Source organism: Sus scrofa, chromosome 1 (genome assembly GCF_054392235.1).
Source record: "Sus scrofa isolate SSC_HxYL_T2T_F1_AM1 chromosome 1, Sscrofa_HxYL_maternal_Yorkshire_Landrace_v2.0, whole genome shotgun sequence".
Taxonomy (NCBI): domain Eukaryota; kingdom Metazoa; phylum Chordata; class Mammalia; order Artiodactyla; family Suidae; genus Sus; species Sus scrofa.
In genome coordinates this window covers 100,708,383-100,725,782 of record NC_139383.1, presented here as the reverse complement: position 1 = coordinate 100,725,782, position 17,400 = coordinate 100,708,383, and the positions used below count along the sequence as shown (strand labels likewise).

Below are 17,400 nucleotides of genomic sequence, written 5' to 3'. Positions count from 1 at the left end.
CATACCAGGATTTGACACAAAGGGGGATTGAAGTAAAATTTAAATGAAGCAATATTTTGATAGATTCATTGCAAAGCAGAGCTGTGTATAAAAGGTAAAAATCATGTATAGACCACAAAGTAGAGGCAGGGTCTTGCCTTCTTGGAAATGACAAAATTAAGGTAGATGGGAAAGGTTTCACCAAAAACTCTTAACTGAAGTTCTATGCTAGAGTTGAAAATTAAGAATGCTTCTGTATAGCTGCTTAATATCTTCCAGGCATGACTAAGATGTTATTAATATAATAACTAAGATGTATTAATATAATTTGAAGCAAGTAATTTCAAAGAGTCTCTGATTGTAGAGAACCAGTATTTCTCTGGGAGTAAGAAAATAGTAGTCACTCGATAAAGGGCATTGTTTTGACACATGAACGCTCTCGTTCATTCTTAGGGGAAACATGTCTCTTGTTGAGTTTGCAGCTGGAATTATGTGTCTTTTATGAATAGCCAGTCAGATGTTGACTAAGCTATTTACTCTATCACCTCATATGCAAAAGTCAATAATCAGAGTTCCCTCTGTGGCACAATGGTTTAAGAATTCAACTGCAGTGGCTCAGGTCACTGTGGTTGCTGCACTCAGTTTCAACCCCCAACCTGGTGCAGTGGGTTAAAGCATCTGGCGTTTCTGCAACTGCAACATAGGTCACATCTGGACTGAGATTCCATCCCTTGTCTAGGAACTTCCATATGCTATAGGTGCGACCATTAAAACAAATCAATTATCTTATATTATTAACAGTTAACCTCAGAGCTCTCATGCCCTCTGTTTTGCAAAAGCTCTCCTTAGGCCTCCTTTTACATCTTGGTTCCTTAGGCTATAGATCAAGGGGTTGAGCATGGGTGGGATCACAGTGTAGAACACCACGATGATCTTGCCCCCAGCCCTGGAGGACTTTGACTGGGGTCTCATGTACATGAAGATGGCAGTTCCATAGAATAAGGCCACCCCCGTCTGATGGGAGGCACAGGTGGACAGGGCCTTTTGCCTCCCAGAGGCTGACTGCATCCTAAGAACTGACAGAAGGATTTGGGTGTAGGAAACAATAATGAGGAGAAAAGGAATGAAGACAATGATGATACTGAAGATAAAAACAACCATCTCCGTAAATGAGGTGTCAGTGCAAGCCAATCTCAGGATGGAAGGAACCTCACAAAAGAAGTGATTGAGGACATTGGGTCCACAGTATGGCAAACTCAAAGTGAAGATGTTGATGACCACGGAACTCAAGAAGCTACTGAACCAAGAAATGGTTGCCAACTGGACACAGGTGATTTGGTTCATAATGACTATATAATGAAGAAGTTGACAGATGGCTACATATCTGTCATAAGCCATGACACCAAGGAGAACACATTCAATCATCCCAAAGGAGAGGGAGAAGAACATCTGAGCAGCACAGCTGAAAAATGGGATGGTCTTCTTTTTTTTTCCCACCATGTTTGACAGCATTTTTGGGACATTGGTCGATGTGTAGCAGATATCCAGGAAGGATAAATTAGTGAGGAAAAAGTACATGGGCGTGTGGAGACGAGGTTCTATCTGGATGACAGTGATAATTATAACATTTCCTGCCACTGTTAATAAATAGAAAAACAAGAACATCACAAAAAGAATGAGCTGCATCTTTGGCTGAGATGAGAGCCCCAGGAACACAAATTCAGTCACAGTGAAGTTTGTTTTTATCATATTCATTTCTTAGGCGACCTCCTTCTCATGGAGCTACTTACTCACCTGAAGGAAAACATCGATATAGGGCAATATCACTGTGCCTTATATGTCACAGTGTTGGAAATTCAAGATGTAAATTGTATAACAAGGAGATTATATCCTGAACCTCTGAGTTGTGTTACAAGCAGAACGTTTTTCTTCTGCTTTTGAAGGTAATATTCAAAAAAAATATTCAGATTCAAATACTGATTAAGTTAAACAGATATTCTTAAGGGATATGGTTAAGCCTTTTATCTAAGGTATTTTATCTCTTTTGGCTGCTCATAATCTTTCTAAACATATTCATTATTCAAAGCTTTGCTCATGCTCAGCTCTTAAAAAGATCTAATTATGTCTTTGCTCTACACCTAAAAATGGCATGATGTAGCAAGCAGATAAATGGCCATAAAGGGCACTCTTTCATATGATACATGCTAACCTATAATTCAAGGGGAGAGTGGCAGCCTGTGCTTCTTCTGTTTCACCCTGATGCAACTTTCTAGTGTTTAGATACCCTGATACGCTAAAAAACAAAAACTGTACACATCATTTCCAAACCCAGCCATGGGTCACACCAGTTGCTAAATCTCCCAGCTTTACCACTTCTTGCAGTGAGGTCTTAGATGGTTTTATTATATATAAAATGAGAAAAATGATAGAGCTAAATTTTGAGGATTATATTAAATAATATTTATAAGGAATTTAAGACAATGTTTACATGTAGGAAATAATCCACAAATAACATAATTAATAGCCCTAATAACATACAATGTTCCTACTTTTATCTAGAATTCACTTCTCTAGTACAAATAATATTATTGAAAAGGATCTAGACAAATTAAAGTTACTGGGGCTATTCACTGAGAGCTCCTTATCCCTCATCTTGTGCCCACTTACTCTTAGTTTGTGCACGGATAATAGGTTTGGTTAACTGACTTGTAGCAGATTAAAAGCAGGGAGTTAGAAAGATATAGGATAATAAAAAGTCCTAGATGTAAGCACAGTTGTAAGAGCAAGAAGCAGCTGCTAGTCATTCATTTGTTCATTCTTTCCCCCCCTTTTTTTTCTTTCTTTCTTCCTTCTGCAAATTGTGTTTTTGATCATCTAGCATGTACCAGATGCCAGGCCTGCTCTGATAAACACAGCTGATATTCCGATACTCTCATAAAACTTACAGTCCAGTAGAAATTTTTCCTTTACTTTTTAGGGCTGCACCTGCAGTATATGGAATTTCCTGGGCTAGGGGTCGAATTGGAGCTGCAGCTGCCAGCTTCAGCCACAGCCATGGTAACACTGGATCTGAGCCACATCTGTGACATACACCCCAGCTCGCAGCAATGCCAGATTCTTAACCCACTGAGTAAGGTCAGGGATGAAACCCGCATCCTCATGGATAAAAATTGGGTTCCTAATCCACTGAGCCACAACGGGAACTCCTAGTCCAATGGAAAGCTGAGGTGAAGGGAACAAACTGACTCCTAAGGGAATGAGGAATCCTATCCAGAAGACATTTAAGAACCAAGTTGCTGCAGGTTAAGAAAAAGATACTTTATGTAAAACATCATTTTTCAAATAGAATTAATGTGCAAGCAATACATTTTAGAGAGCACTATTTTATTTTGCTTTAAATTGGGGCTTTTCAAATAAAATAACTCAGTGAACTGGTAAGTGAAATGATCTAAAATATGAAGTGTGGCTGTCTGATGGGAGGGGGAGGGAGTGGGAGGGATCAGGAGCTTGGGGTTATCAGAGACAACTTAGAATAGATTTACAAGGAGAACCTGCTGAGTAGCATTGATAACTCTGTCTAGATACTCATGTTGCAACAGAAGAAAGGGTGGGGAAAATGTAATTGTAATGTATACATGTAAGGATAACTTGATCCCCTTGCTGTACAGTGGGAAAATAAAAATAAATAAAATAAAATAAAATATGAAGTCCAAGGATAAAGGGGGGATGGGTCTGGAAATAGGAGAGAAAATTTTAGTCACAGTCCTGTTTTCATCACGAGGAGAAAGAAAGGGAGGCTGCAGAGTCCCTTTCCAGGCCCTCCAAACAACAGTCAATAAGTCCTGCTAAAAATAGAATCATTCCAGTGATGTTTACCAGTGCCTATGATGAAAGCAAAAGACATCCATGGTGAGTTTCTGGGTTGACAAGATGGCACGCCCTCAGGAGATTGCAAGACTAGTAGTGAAAACCACATCCTTGTCCCTGTCAGGTGCCTGTCCCCTGGGAGGTCTTGCCTGGACAATTCACACCACCCGTCTGTGTTTACCTTTCCTCATCTGCAGCTCAGGGGCAACAGTAGCATCCTCAAAGAAGTGGTAAATGAGGTAAAGAGATAATACATAAAAGCATCTAAAACAGAGTTAGGCATATACAGTAAGGGCTCGATATATGTGAACTATTGCCATTTTAATATATGTGATCCTCTTCAAGGAATCATTGTTATGTGTTCAGGGCAAGAATTGTTGGCACGCCTCATCCCCCCTCCAAATGACAGAGAGACTAAGTCTTTTTTTTTTCAGTCAGACCTACAGCATATGGCAGTTCCTAGCCACAGCAGCAACCAGAGTCACTGCAGTGACAACTCCAGATCCTTAACCCACTGCACCGCAGGGGAACTCCAAGACTATTTTTTTTTTTTTTGTCTTTTTGCTATTTCTTGGGCTGCTCCTGCGGCATATGGAGGTTCCCAGGCTAGGGGTCGAATTGGAGCTGTAGCCACTGACCTACGCCAGGGCCACAGCAACGCGGGATCCGAGCCGTGTCTGCAACCTACATCACAGCTCATGGCAACGCCGGATCGTTAACCCACTGAGCAAGGGCAGGGACCGAACCCGAAACCTCATGGTTCCTAGTCAGATTCGTTAACCACTGCGCCACGATGGGAACTCCCCAAGACTATTTTTAAGATAGTAAACAACTTGTCCAAAATTACTGGAGGAATTACTGAATACATATGAAAGCACCTACAACAAATATACATATATCTATAGTAATAAACCCGTGCCAAAAATTAACGTCTGGGTCCGTACAAGGCGTGCATGCATCTGTAGAATTGTGCTCATGTAAAGGGACATAAATATATTGATTCAACATTTAAATGTTGTCTATATTTTAAAGACAATAAAATAAGATAGTTCTTAGTTCTTCTAAATGCATGGTTACCTCAAAAGAGCATTTCTAGTCACTTTACAACTCAAGTTACAGAAAACCAGCTAGATATAAATCTCCTTTTGTTGCAATGAGAATATATGGAGCTATATACATCTCCCTTCTAAGGATAAAAAGAATAAAAATAGTTTTGTTTAAAAAAAATCCCATAATATAAAGCAAACTCGCCAAAGTAAATTTGGGTTGAAAAAGCCATGGATGATTTGTAATTACCTCTTGATTCTATGTAAGCATTTCAAGCAAGCAAGCAAACATGGAATAAACTCTGCAACCTCCACTAGACCTCACTAGGAGAAAGTTACTGTTGCCAAATGCCTTCTTGCAACTTGTCTGCCTGGAAAACTCCTGTTTAGTCTTTTAAACACTAGGCACTCATGACATCCTGTTTGAAACTCTCCCTAATTTAATTCTCCCAGGCAGTTAATCAAAGTCCCCTCTGCGAATGAACAGTTCCATCCTTTGAATGTGTTTCCTCATGTGTATGTGTGCATCTTTGCAAGTAAAAATTTATTAGTTTATCTCTCCAATTGGCTTTGGGCTTCTAGGAATCCTGTCATGTTTGTTTACGCTTTCCCGTTCTCTAACATATATTATGCACTATTAGATGTTCATAGAACTCAAATAAGCCCTTCTTATTTCCTGTTTTTCTGAAGTCGAGCTCAGATTAAGAATAAATTCACCCTCAGAGTAGCCATGATTTAAGTCAAAGAATATAGTCAAGCAAAGTAATTTACTTCCTAATACTTAATTTTTTTTTTCTGAAAAACACTCAATTTGCTCAACAAATTCATTTTGGAGAAAAAAAGAAAAAAAAATTCAGTTTGAAGGAATAGAGGAATAAAAATTGTTGATATGGCATGATGCCAAAAGGTACAATATGTGCTAAATTATACTTTACTCAAGTTCAGGCTATTTGAGCATTACATAGACAAAGGATAATAGTAGGCATTTTCCGTATTACATGGATAACTGACTCATCTTTCACATTCTGCAAGTCTCAGGAAGAAATCTAAAATATATTTTACACCAAATTAGAAAAGTCTAATATTCCCTCAAAATTCAGGATTTTCGAAGGCTAACTATTTAATCTTTGTGTAAATTAAACTTGTATAAGTGAATACATCATTTTCTCCAATGTGTGATTAAATTGTTTATTAAATTTAGAAGATGGATTTGATAGATACCAGGATATTGTTATTCTTTGATAATAACTTACTTTCACGGGATAATTTTTAAGGAACTAGCGCATGGAGATAAAACATCAACTCTGGACAAGAACAGCCAAAATATGATTCTGACTCCAGCATTTTTCTGCTACGTCACTTGATAAATTTCCAAACTTCTCATTTTCTCCTGTGCTAAGTGGGAACTATATTAATACTTAATCCATAAAATTATTTTGATTACATTAGAAAGCATATCTAGCAATTTCATCGTAATATCTGACACATAGAGAAAAATTATAGCTAAAAAGAGCATTTAAACTTGGTTGTTTAATTTTCTAGAGGTCCACTTGTGTTTTAAGAGAAGGATTAGTAGACATAACTAATAATTGGAAGTACTTGATATATCTCTGTAAAGCCATTTAGAGCCTTCGCAAACTCATATAATCCCTGCGTGTGTTTAGTGTTGCCAAAATTTGTGATTTCTTTGGTCATCAGTTCCTCAATCAATGAAACTTACTATTAAAAAATCAACATAAAGACTAGAATTGAAGGATTAAGAATAAAGATAGCATCATAATTGTGTGTCTTTTACTAATTAAGAAAGAGTATTAGAAAAGCCTAACAGGAAGACCATAAATATTTTTCTAAAGAATCCATCACTGATTCATAGAAATATACCAGTAAAGAAATGATAAAAATATCACTTATAGAGTTTATAAATTGCACCATAGATGATAATCTACCATTTACTGTGAATTAACTTCACAAATCGTTTTGAACAAAAAATTGGGATCTGGTTTTGATCATGCACGAGGTAGAAAGAGAAAGATAATGAAATTAGGGGTTCCCGGAATGTTGTGTTCTAAAAGAGGGCCAGCCCCTAACATCAGCAAGAATGCTGTGCTGGAAAACATAACAAAAGTTAACAATTTTTGATGCTCAGTAGAGGCAATTAAATCACTTGTCCACCCCTAGAAAAAATCTTTCCCTATGGAAAGGAAACACACCCCCACACACACACACCCTAAATGTTACTTATTATAATTCTCCATTACATGACAAACATGTTTATGTACTTTGCTGATGGTAAATCATATCTTCACAACAACTCCACTATATTTATATCCATTTCAAATATGAAAAAATCCTGAAGATCAGAGAGGTTATACAGCTATTGCAAAGTCAGGATATTTAGCAAAACCGTAATTTGTACTTGAGTTTACTTAATTCCAAAATGTCCTTTAGTTAAATACCTGATAGTTTCATTTTACTATTACTATTATTTTTAATTTTTAAAAATTTTACTATTATCTTTGATATCTCAATAAGCAAGCAACCATAAGCACATCAGATTAAAAAATACCCTAACCCCATAAATGATGTGTACAAATAATCTGCTTCATACCTGTGCTCACCACATATTCATGCAAGAAAAATATCATAAAAGCCAAAAGAGACACGATATCCAGGTGCAAAAATTACAGTTCAATGGAGATGTAATAAAGCTTTTTCTATCATGACCACAAATGCAATAGTGCTATAATCCAACACTGCCCTTTTATATATTAAAAATAAAGACAAGGAAGTCATACACAGTGAAACTCCCAAGTCATTTGAGTCTTCTCATTTTAGGGCTTTATGCTGAATTTTAGATTCTTGAGGGATGATGTCCCAGAGCAGTAATGAAAATTTAAAATTTAATTATTTGTTCTGAGGGATTCCTCCCTGATGTGTGTGTTTGTTGTCCCTCTCTTCTCCCTCCCATGCATGTAAAACTTTACCATGGTTAAGTGCAACCTGCCTTCCACGTGACCAAGGTGTCCTCATCTTTCTGTATTGCCTAATACTGGCAACCACAAAAACAGACACATTCAATGCAAAAACAGCAGAACCTGAAAGGTGGGTTTCAGAGACCATACACAGAGTCATGTCTTGGAATCACCTGGAATTTAGAGATGGTTTTATTCCTAATTACACTCTCAATTGTCCACATAGCCAATCTGAACCCTCAGTACTCTCCTTCCTGATCATAGCAAACTCTGGAACCATTTACAATTGCAGGGCTAGGAAATGGAAACTGTTTATAAGAAAAGAATAAGTCCATCATAGGAAGTTACTAGTTTTGTGAGGTCAAATATACCATTTCAATTTCATAAGCCTTGATTTATTCATTTTCAAAATGGACATTAAAATATCTAGATCATTATATTGCTCTGTTTCATATAACTAAAGGGAAGAAAAAAGAAAACAAAAAAGGAAGAAAGGGAGGGAGGAGGAAAGGAGTAAAAATTTAATACTGATTAAGTCCTTTCAAAATACAGAAAGCCAGCTGAGTCAAATAACGTTTCCACATAATAATATAACTTAACTCTCATGATCCTCAAATTCTGAATGCATTGTAATTGGCTGTTGTTGGTTGATTTTAATATCAATGTTCAGGACATATCCTGAATTGGAAACACTACAGATGGGACTTAGATGAAGATGTTACTGGAGATCCCCTTGTGGCTCAGTGGTTAACAAATCTGACTAGGAACCATGAGGTTGAGGGTTTGATCCCTGGCCTCACTCAGTGGGTTCAGGATCCTGCATTGCCATGAGCTGTGGTGTAGGTCTCAGACGCGGCTTGGATCCAGTATTGCTCTGGGGTGGGCCAGCAGCTACAGCTCCGATTAGACCCCTAGCCTGGGAACCTCCAAATGCCAGGGTGCGGCCCTGGAAAAGACAAAAATAAAAAGACCAAAAAAAGTTATTAAAAATTCCTATTTTTCCAACATTTTTATTGGGAAAAGAATACAATTGTGGATTTAGACAAAGCTCAGCCCCAAATATGCATTCTCTTAGCAAGTTCCATGTTGTTAACTTCCACTTGTATTACTTTGAAGAACTGCTGTGGTAACTGTAGGAATTGGCATATGCACATTATTTTATATGGAATAGATGGTCAATGTGGACTTGCTGTATAGCACAGGGAAAAGATAACATATTTTTGAACAACTAAAAGGAGTAAAAGAAGGTTCTAAGATGAATGAACCCTAAGCACAAACAATTTGGAATGCAAATGTGTTTGGGATATGAATGAAATATGTGTACATATGAGTGTGCACAGGTTAGGTGGGAGAATGCAGACATTCCTAGCAAAAAGATTCCCTGAGATATAAATCTCCCCCTGTACTGCAAAGCTGTCTCATGTCTACCTGTGGTTCTCTCTCACGAGATTCTCAACCACTCTTATAAGAGGACAGGATGTATTAGGGAGTGAGGTCAGGAAGTCAAGTGCTATTTGCTCCTTCTCTTCAAGATGTGACTAAGAGCAAAAATGCCTACATGAGGAGTTCCCATTATGGATCAGCAGGTTAAGGACTTGTCTCTGTGAGGATCTGGGTTCAATTCTTGGCCTCACTCGATGGGTTAAGGATCCAGCATTGCTTCAGGCTGCAATGTAGGTCACAGATAAGGCTCTGACTGCCCCCCTATCCTGGGAATGTCCAGTGTGGATGTAGAAAGAAAAAAAATGCCTACAAAGAAGGAATATTTATGTCGTGCCAGAAGGTTTAGGAAGAATTTGCTGTGATAAAAAAAAAGCGTAGAATGTGGAGTCAGAAGCACTGAGTTTTGGAGTCAGCCGTGTCCACTGACTTGCTTTATAACCACTTGTGGCCACTTTGAGTCTTTAGTGAAATGTCTCTTTCCTCACTTTTTGGATCCTAAAGTAGACATGGGTGTAGAGTGTTTACCTATCCATCAATCAGTCTTGTTCCACACATATTGATTTGGGCAGTGATATTTGCCTCCATATCACCATCAGGCTTTTTGCACAGCCCCTGACACTTCAGACATCTTATTATTGGTCCAAGTGAAGCCACTGCCTTTGAGAGTTTTCTGAGTGTAGCATAGAAAGCCCTCTGCAATCTTGCCTAACATTAGGCCAACAAACACACTCTACACTGTAGATGGCTATGACAAATCGTCAATGGTTCCTTCATCCATTCTATTTCCTGACTCAGTGCCTTGATAGTTTTAGTTTCTTCTCCTTTTCCAGAAATGCCATATTCCCACTGGGTAACTGTCCATGCTTCTTTAAGCTCACACACATTTCTCTCACTTCTCACACACACACAACACTTCCCTTATGGACTCAAGCAAACTCTCCATTCTGGCCTGCCTCCCTCTGTCAACCATGATAGGTAATTGCAACATAACTTGTTGCAGTTATTTGTTTACAAAGATTTGGTTTCTCCCATAAACTGGACCCTTGTTGATGTCAGGACCCATACCTTAGTTCCATCAATTTCCATAGGTCCTAAAAGAGCATCTAGAACATAGGAAGTACTAGAGGGCCGTGACGTGGGAACAGATGATGAGCCCTGAGAGAAAAAGCCTTAAATCTTCCCTGTACAAGCCTCAAATTTTGTGACCTTGAACAATGTATGTATAATCATTTTTTTTTGTCTTTTGTCTTTTTAGCGCTGCACCTGTGGCATGTGGAGGTCCCCAGGATAGGGGTCTAATCAGAGCTGTTGCTGCCGGCCTACACCAGAGCCACAGCAATGCCAGATCTGTGCTATGTCTGCAACCTACACCACAGTGAACACCAACTCCAGATCTTTAACCCACTGAGCGAGGCCAGAGATGATACCCCAAACCTCATGGTTCCTCAGATTCACTTCTGCTGTGCTAAGATGGGAACGCCTGTATGATCATTTCTATGTCTCAGATCATCCATACAATGGGCATAAAAATCATATTTATCTCACAAGATTACTGTGAAGGTTAAAGTAAGAGACTCTTTTAAAGCTGTCAGTGTAGTGTCTGACACATATTAAGTTCTCAATAAATATCACTGTGATAAATAATGAAGAAACTTGATGAATCAATTTTAGGCACATTAGTTAATATGACACATTTTGCCACTTAAAAACTGAGTAACGGGACTTTCCTGGTGGCCTAGGGGGTGATGGATTTGACATTGTGTTGTGATTACTATGGCTTAGGTCACTGCTGGCCTAAAAACGTCCCCAAGTCGCTGGTGTGGAAAAAAAAAAAAAGGCAGTAATGACTTGATGAAAAGTGAGGCCAAATATGATTGTTGCAAAATCTGACTATATAGAACCTCAGAATAAGTGCAGTTTGCTTTTAAAGCATTATAGTCATAGCAGAATAGATAATTATTATATGCTTTTGAAATATGCTTGGCATAGAAAAGACTTTACTTTTCCTAATCAGATCAGTTTAAATCCTGACTTTACTTATTTATCATTTTACCTGGAAAATTGATTACCTGCCCTGGATCTATTTTTTATGATTTTTATTTTTTCTATTATAGCCAATTTACAGTGTTCTGTCAATTTCTACTGTACAGAATATATATATATATATATATATATATATATATATATATATATATACTTTTCATCACATTATCCTCTATCACGTTCCATCACAATTGACTAGATATATCTAGTCCTGTGCTATACAGCAGGATCTCATTGCTTATCCATTCCAAATGCAATAGTTTGAATCTATTAACCCTAGACTCCCAGTCCATCCCACTCCTTCCCCCAACCTCTTGGAAACCACAAGTCTGTTCTCCAAGTTCATGAGTTTCTTTTATATGGAAAGGTTAATTTGTGCTGTATATTAGATTCCAGATGCAATATCATATGGTATTTGTCTTTCTCTTTCTGACTTACTTCACTTAAGTATGAGTCTAGAAACTCTCATACTAAGTATTTTCTTGTTGAGAGTTGGAAAAGCAATCTTTATTCCATAGAGGTTTTTGACAATCAAATAAAATTCTCAAGAAAGTGTTTTACAATATTTAATTACTCAAAATATAGTAATTGTATGTTATTTTTAAAATCATTAACTTTTGCATTGAGTGAGAGTCTCCTAAATAAAGTTAACACACTTTGGTTAATTGCTTTTTAGAGACTTTCAAAGCTATGAACCCCTGAGATACATAATGCATCAAATACACTGGGGACCTAGAGCAAGTATAAGTTGTCTGGACCCATGGCATCGTCATTTGTTGCTGTGACTGTGAGAGCTGCAGGTAAGTGGCCTGGTCCTGAGTAAAGTGAGCAGAATGTTTCTAGGATGAGAATCAGTATTGGCTGTCAAGGCAAGGGACATAGGACTCTGCCCAAAGATGATTTGGAAGCTAGTTGGAAACATTTATCAGACACCATATGTATGGTGGTACTTAGCTGGGATAGCATCTCAGCATGATCATATTAAATTTAAGTTAGGATATTGTAACCAAAAAGAGAGGGACCCATGGATCACACAAGCAACATTAATCTAATATCAGGAAAGAAAGGAAGACACTTCATGGTTAAGCACCAGGTCTCTAGAGAAAGACAACACTTACTCATTGTACTACTTGCTTCTCATGAGAACTCAATTAGGTCACCTATGAAAATTATTTCTATTAACCATTAAGCATAGCTATGATGGATATTGTGGAAATAGGTAAAGTAATGCTCGTGAAGTACTAAGCACATTGCTTGTCAGAGTAAATTATGCAAAATACTTATCTACTATTTTTATATATGTTAAAGTTCTAGAATCAAATTAGGAGAATCACAGGCATATAGAAACAGAAAGTAGTTAAGTTTAAGGTTTTATCTAGGGCTTTTCAACTTTTCCCACAGGAAACCCTTTGTAGTTTTCATAGATTCATGTTTTCAAAGATTTTGACTAGCAAAAAAATTGTTTTCAGTTTGCATTGTTTGTATTCATTTAGAATAAACGGCCCACAAAACTTCACAGTAAGCCTCAAGATTAAAATGAAATAAACACTGAACTGATGTACATTTCCCATCAAAAGCAGATAAGAAAGATTATATTCTATTTTTAAAAATGAAAAGTTAAATTAATTGGATATAAGTTATAGCACATAATGAGCTATTCTAGAGAGAATAATAAAGCAGAAAAGGGACATAAAGAAATGTCAAGGAGGTGGACTGCAGTAAGGTGATTAGAGAACACCTGAAAAATGGTAACATTAGTGACAATTGACAACTGGGAAAAAGGTAAGTGTTTATTACAGAGATATCTGAGGAGGAGCATTCTAACTATAGGAGGGAGCAATGCGAAGACTCTGAATAAGCACAGTTTGTCCCAGGAAGTGAAAGGACGAAAATAAAAAATGAAGTTCCCATTGTGGCTCAGAGAGTTATGAACACAACTAGTATCCGTGAGGATATGGCTTCAATCCCTGGCCTCACTCAGTGGGTTCAGGAACCTGTGCTGCTGAAAGCTGTGGTGTAAGGTGCAGATGTGCCTGCGACCCCATGTTGCTGTGGCTGTGGCAGCTTCAGTTCCAACTTGATCCCCAGCCTGGGAAATTCCATATGGCCTAAAAAGAAAAAAAATAAAGAGAAAGAGAAAAAAAAAGAGAAGGGAGGGCAGCTGGGCAGGAGTGGAGTAGATGGTGAAGGGGATAAAGTAAGAACCAGAAGCAGAAAGGTAATAAGCTTGCATGTCTTTAGAAGGATTGGGGATTTTACTCTGAAAAAGTCATGAATTTATTGGAGAATTTGAAGAGGAATAACATGACCTTTCTAGTATTTTAACAGGATCACACCTGCTGTCTTTGTTGAAAGGCTCAGGGGGATAAGGATGGAAGTGGGGAGGAAACAGGGAGACTAGTAAGAAGCTCTGTGCTAAAGCAAATGGGAGAAGATAGAGGCTGAGTGTGGTGGACCCACTGGGGCTGGGAGAAAATGGGCAGGTTCTGGAAATATTTTGAGGGTTGAATCACGGTGTTTCTGATTAGTCACCTACAGTGCAAAAGACGAGGAGTCAAAAATATCTCATGATTTTCCCTAAACTGAGAAAATGCAATCCTTTTACTGAAATGGAGAAATCTGAGAGCAAAGCAGGCTTAGGAAGGACTGTTAAGAACTCAGTTCTTCCTAATCTTCCCAGGGGACATCCCCATAGAAATGTTAAGTAGACATTGGGATCCAAGAGTCTAAAATTCAGGGAAGAGAAATAGTCAGAGGACAAGCAACAGGTAGATTAGAAAGACATAAGATAGATTGACAGATGAGAGATAGATAGATGATTAGATAGATAATAGATAGATAAAAGATATTTGATTAGATAGATAATAGATAATAGATGATTAGATAGATAATAGATGATTTGATAGATAATAGATGATTTGATAGATAGATAGATAATAGTTGGATAGATAGATAAAGACTCAGGTATAGAGAACATTTAGAGTAATTAGATTGGATGATTCAGTGGGAAGTGACTATAGATGGAAAAGATAAAGAGAAAGCATTCAAGGGTTGATTTGGGGAGCATTCTGAAATTCAAAGCTTGGGGCAGTAACACCTGAGAACACACAGCCATAGAAATAGAAGAAAAACCTAGCAAGCATGATGGCCTGGAAACCTAGTGAAGTGACCATTTTCCGTAAGAAGAACCGATGAGCAATGTCCAATGCTACAAACAGATCATCAGAGGAGAAACAATACATGATCACTTGGTTCAGTTTTGTGGGGTCTTTGAACCTAGACAAGAACACATTTAGAGAACCAGTAGTAACAAAAGCCTAAGAAGAAAATCTTACATTATTTGAAATTTTACTCAGAAGTACGTGTTAGTGACACTAATTGATAGTCTAGTGTTGACTCTAAGTTCCAACACACAAATAACAGTCATATGCACGGGATTTTGTTTATTTGGCTATAAAATGATCTATGTTGGTGGAAAGTTAGTGTGATTGGAATTGTCTGAAAGTGCCATATAGATGCACTGTAGCTAGATATATTCCTATCTATCTATTTCAACAGATCATTTATAGCCTACATGCAGAGATTCCTGAAGACAGTGAGCAAATTTCTGTATCATAAGATGGAATAATGAGTCTCACAGTCATATTCTGAAACATGCATTTTTTTCCTAATAGTTATTAAGGAAAGACGCTTAAATAAAAATATAAAATAATGTATAGATTTCTATACTGTGTTATTTATGTGGTATATGTGAATTATATCTAAACTGGCTCTTTATATTATTTATTTATGTATATATAATATATATTTTTATTGTTATAATATGCATAAAACACTGGTTATCCTGTGTACTTTATGATCCTATCATTGTATATCATCATCTTATGTACCCAAAACTTTGTCTATATTCTTTTTATTCTTATAATATGTGTTATAGATATTAGATATCACTGTAAAATATGAATTTAATTGGCTGTGGGGTGTCCAATACATGGAAGTGCTGACAGAAAAGTAGTTAATGCTTCCAAAATATAATAAAAATAAATGAAATGCAATATTTCAGATACCAACAATTAGCAATTTGAGCAAAGAAATCACACAGTTGGCAATAGCAAATTTATATGATGGAGACCTAAGAACAAGACAATAAAAATTATAAGTTCATCCTTTCTTTAGTTGGATAATTATTTTAAGAAAAAAAGTAAATAACCAACATTAGAGATTTGGTGTGAAATATTGTTGAAATCATTAAGTAATGAAACCATTAGACTGAGTTGGCTCTGATTTATACCTTGTAAGCAAAAATAAAACCTAAGCCCAAATAAGTGCAATTGAATTCAAGAAAATAAAACATAAGAACAATCAATCACAAACAGCCATCTAGAATTTTTTTCCAATTGAATGACCACTTACTCTATAGCCAATAAAATAATTTCCTTTTTTTGCCCTGTATCTTCTCTATAAAAACATTAACCAAGCTCCTGTCCGTTAGTGCTCGTAACACATTTGGCAGATGCCTGATTCAAATGGATGTTTGCTCAGACAAATTATTGAAAAATTTAATGTACCCAGTGTATCATTTAACAATATATAACTATAAAGCCTAAGTGGTTTGTTAACAAAATAAAAACTGTTTCTAAAATAAGAACTTATACTGTTGGATCATAGATTTGTAGGTTAAAAAGTGATATGGTGCAGTTTATTTAGCATGTTTACATAGCATGTGTATTCACCATAGTGATTCAAGCTGAATTCATTTTCTCTCTTTGTAGGTCAGAGTCCCTATAACCATGGAGAAAAACAATCACACGATCACTGAGTTCATCCTGGTGGGCTTCACAACAGACCCTGTGATGCAGCTGGTCCTGTTTGTTGTCTTCCTTGGTGTCTATTCTGGGACTGTGATAGGAAATACCACCCTCATGGTGTTGATCTGTAAAGACTCCAGGCTGCACACACCCATGTATTTTTTCATTGGGAATCTGTCTTTTCTGGATCTCTGGTATTCTTCTGTCTACACCCCAAAGATCCTACTGACCTGTGTCTCTGAAGAGAAAACCATCTCCTTTGCTGGCTGTGCAGCCCAATTTTTCTTCTCTGGTGGGCTAGGGTACAGTGAGTGTTACCTGTTGGCTGCCATGGCTTATGACCGCTACATGGCCATCTCAAAGCCACTGCTTTATTCTCAGGCCATGTCCATAAAGCTCTGTGCATTCTTTGTTGCAGCCTCATATCTTGGTGGCTTTATTAACTGCTCCATCATCACCAAAAGAATTTTTACCATGAATTTCTGTAATGACAATGTCATTGATGACTTCTTTTGTGATTTGCTTCCCCTGGTGAAGTTGGCTTGTGGCAGGAAGGAAGGTTACCAGGCTTTGATGTACTTCCTCCTGGCCTCCAATGTCATCACCCCTGCCATGCTCATCCTGGCCTCCTACCTCTTCATCATCACTACCATCTTGAGAATCCGCTCCACCCAGGGCCGCCTCAAAGCCTTCTCCACCTGCTCCTCCCACCTTATCTCTGTCACCTTGTACTATGGCTCGATCCTCTATATCTATTCCCGTCCACGATCGAGCTATTCTTCAGATAGGGACAAAATAGTTTCTACATTTTATACTGTGGTATTCCCCATGTTGAATCCCATGATCTACAGCCTGAGGAATAAGGATGTGAAAGAGGCTCTGAACAAACTCTTCAAATAAATGAACATTCTTTCCTTCCTTCTGAGAGGATGCAAAGATAGTTATCAATCAGGTTATTATATTCCAAGAAGTGCTCCATTGGTTTTTCAATTAAATTTCATGTTCAACTAGATTAAAAACAAACAGAAACCTTAAACCCAAAGTGTTAATGGAAAAAAATTAAAATCATTATATTAACAAAAAGAAAACCAAAATATTTCTCCTTCTTTTATAAAGTGACAGACATCCCACTTGTTTAGCATAAGAATAATTCTGGTTATCTCATATACATAAAAAATATTTAAGTAGTTTTTTCTTATAGAAAAACAAATAAGCTGAATCAATGTTTGGCATTTTGTAAGA

The 17,400-nt window shown here is 37.3% G+C and overlaps 2 protein-coding genes across 2 annotated transcripts; one reads left to right on the top strand and one right to left on the bottom strand.

Annotated features, from left to right (window-relative positions):
• Window positions 1-795: 795 nt before the first annotated feature.
• Window positions 796-1,734, bottom strand: LOC146406212 (olfactory receptor 2G3-like). Its single transcript, XM_085013413.1, has one exon. It carries the CDS (start codon window positions 1,732-1,734, stop codon window positions 796-798), a length of 939 nt encoding a protein of 312 aa, XP_084869539.1.
• Window positions 1,735-16,140: 14,406 nt separating this feature from the next.
• Window positions 16,141-17,058, top strand: LOC100518535 (olfactory receptor 9G1-like). The gene has a single exon (XM_003122778.3). It carries the CDS (start codon window positions 16,141-16,143, stop codon window positions 17,056-17,058), a length of 918 nt encoding a protein of 305 aa, XP_003122826.1.
• The last annotated feature ends 342 nt before the right edge of the window (window positions 17,059-17,400 follow it).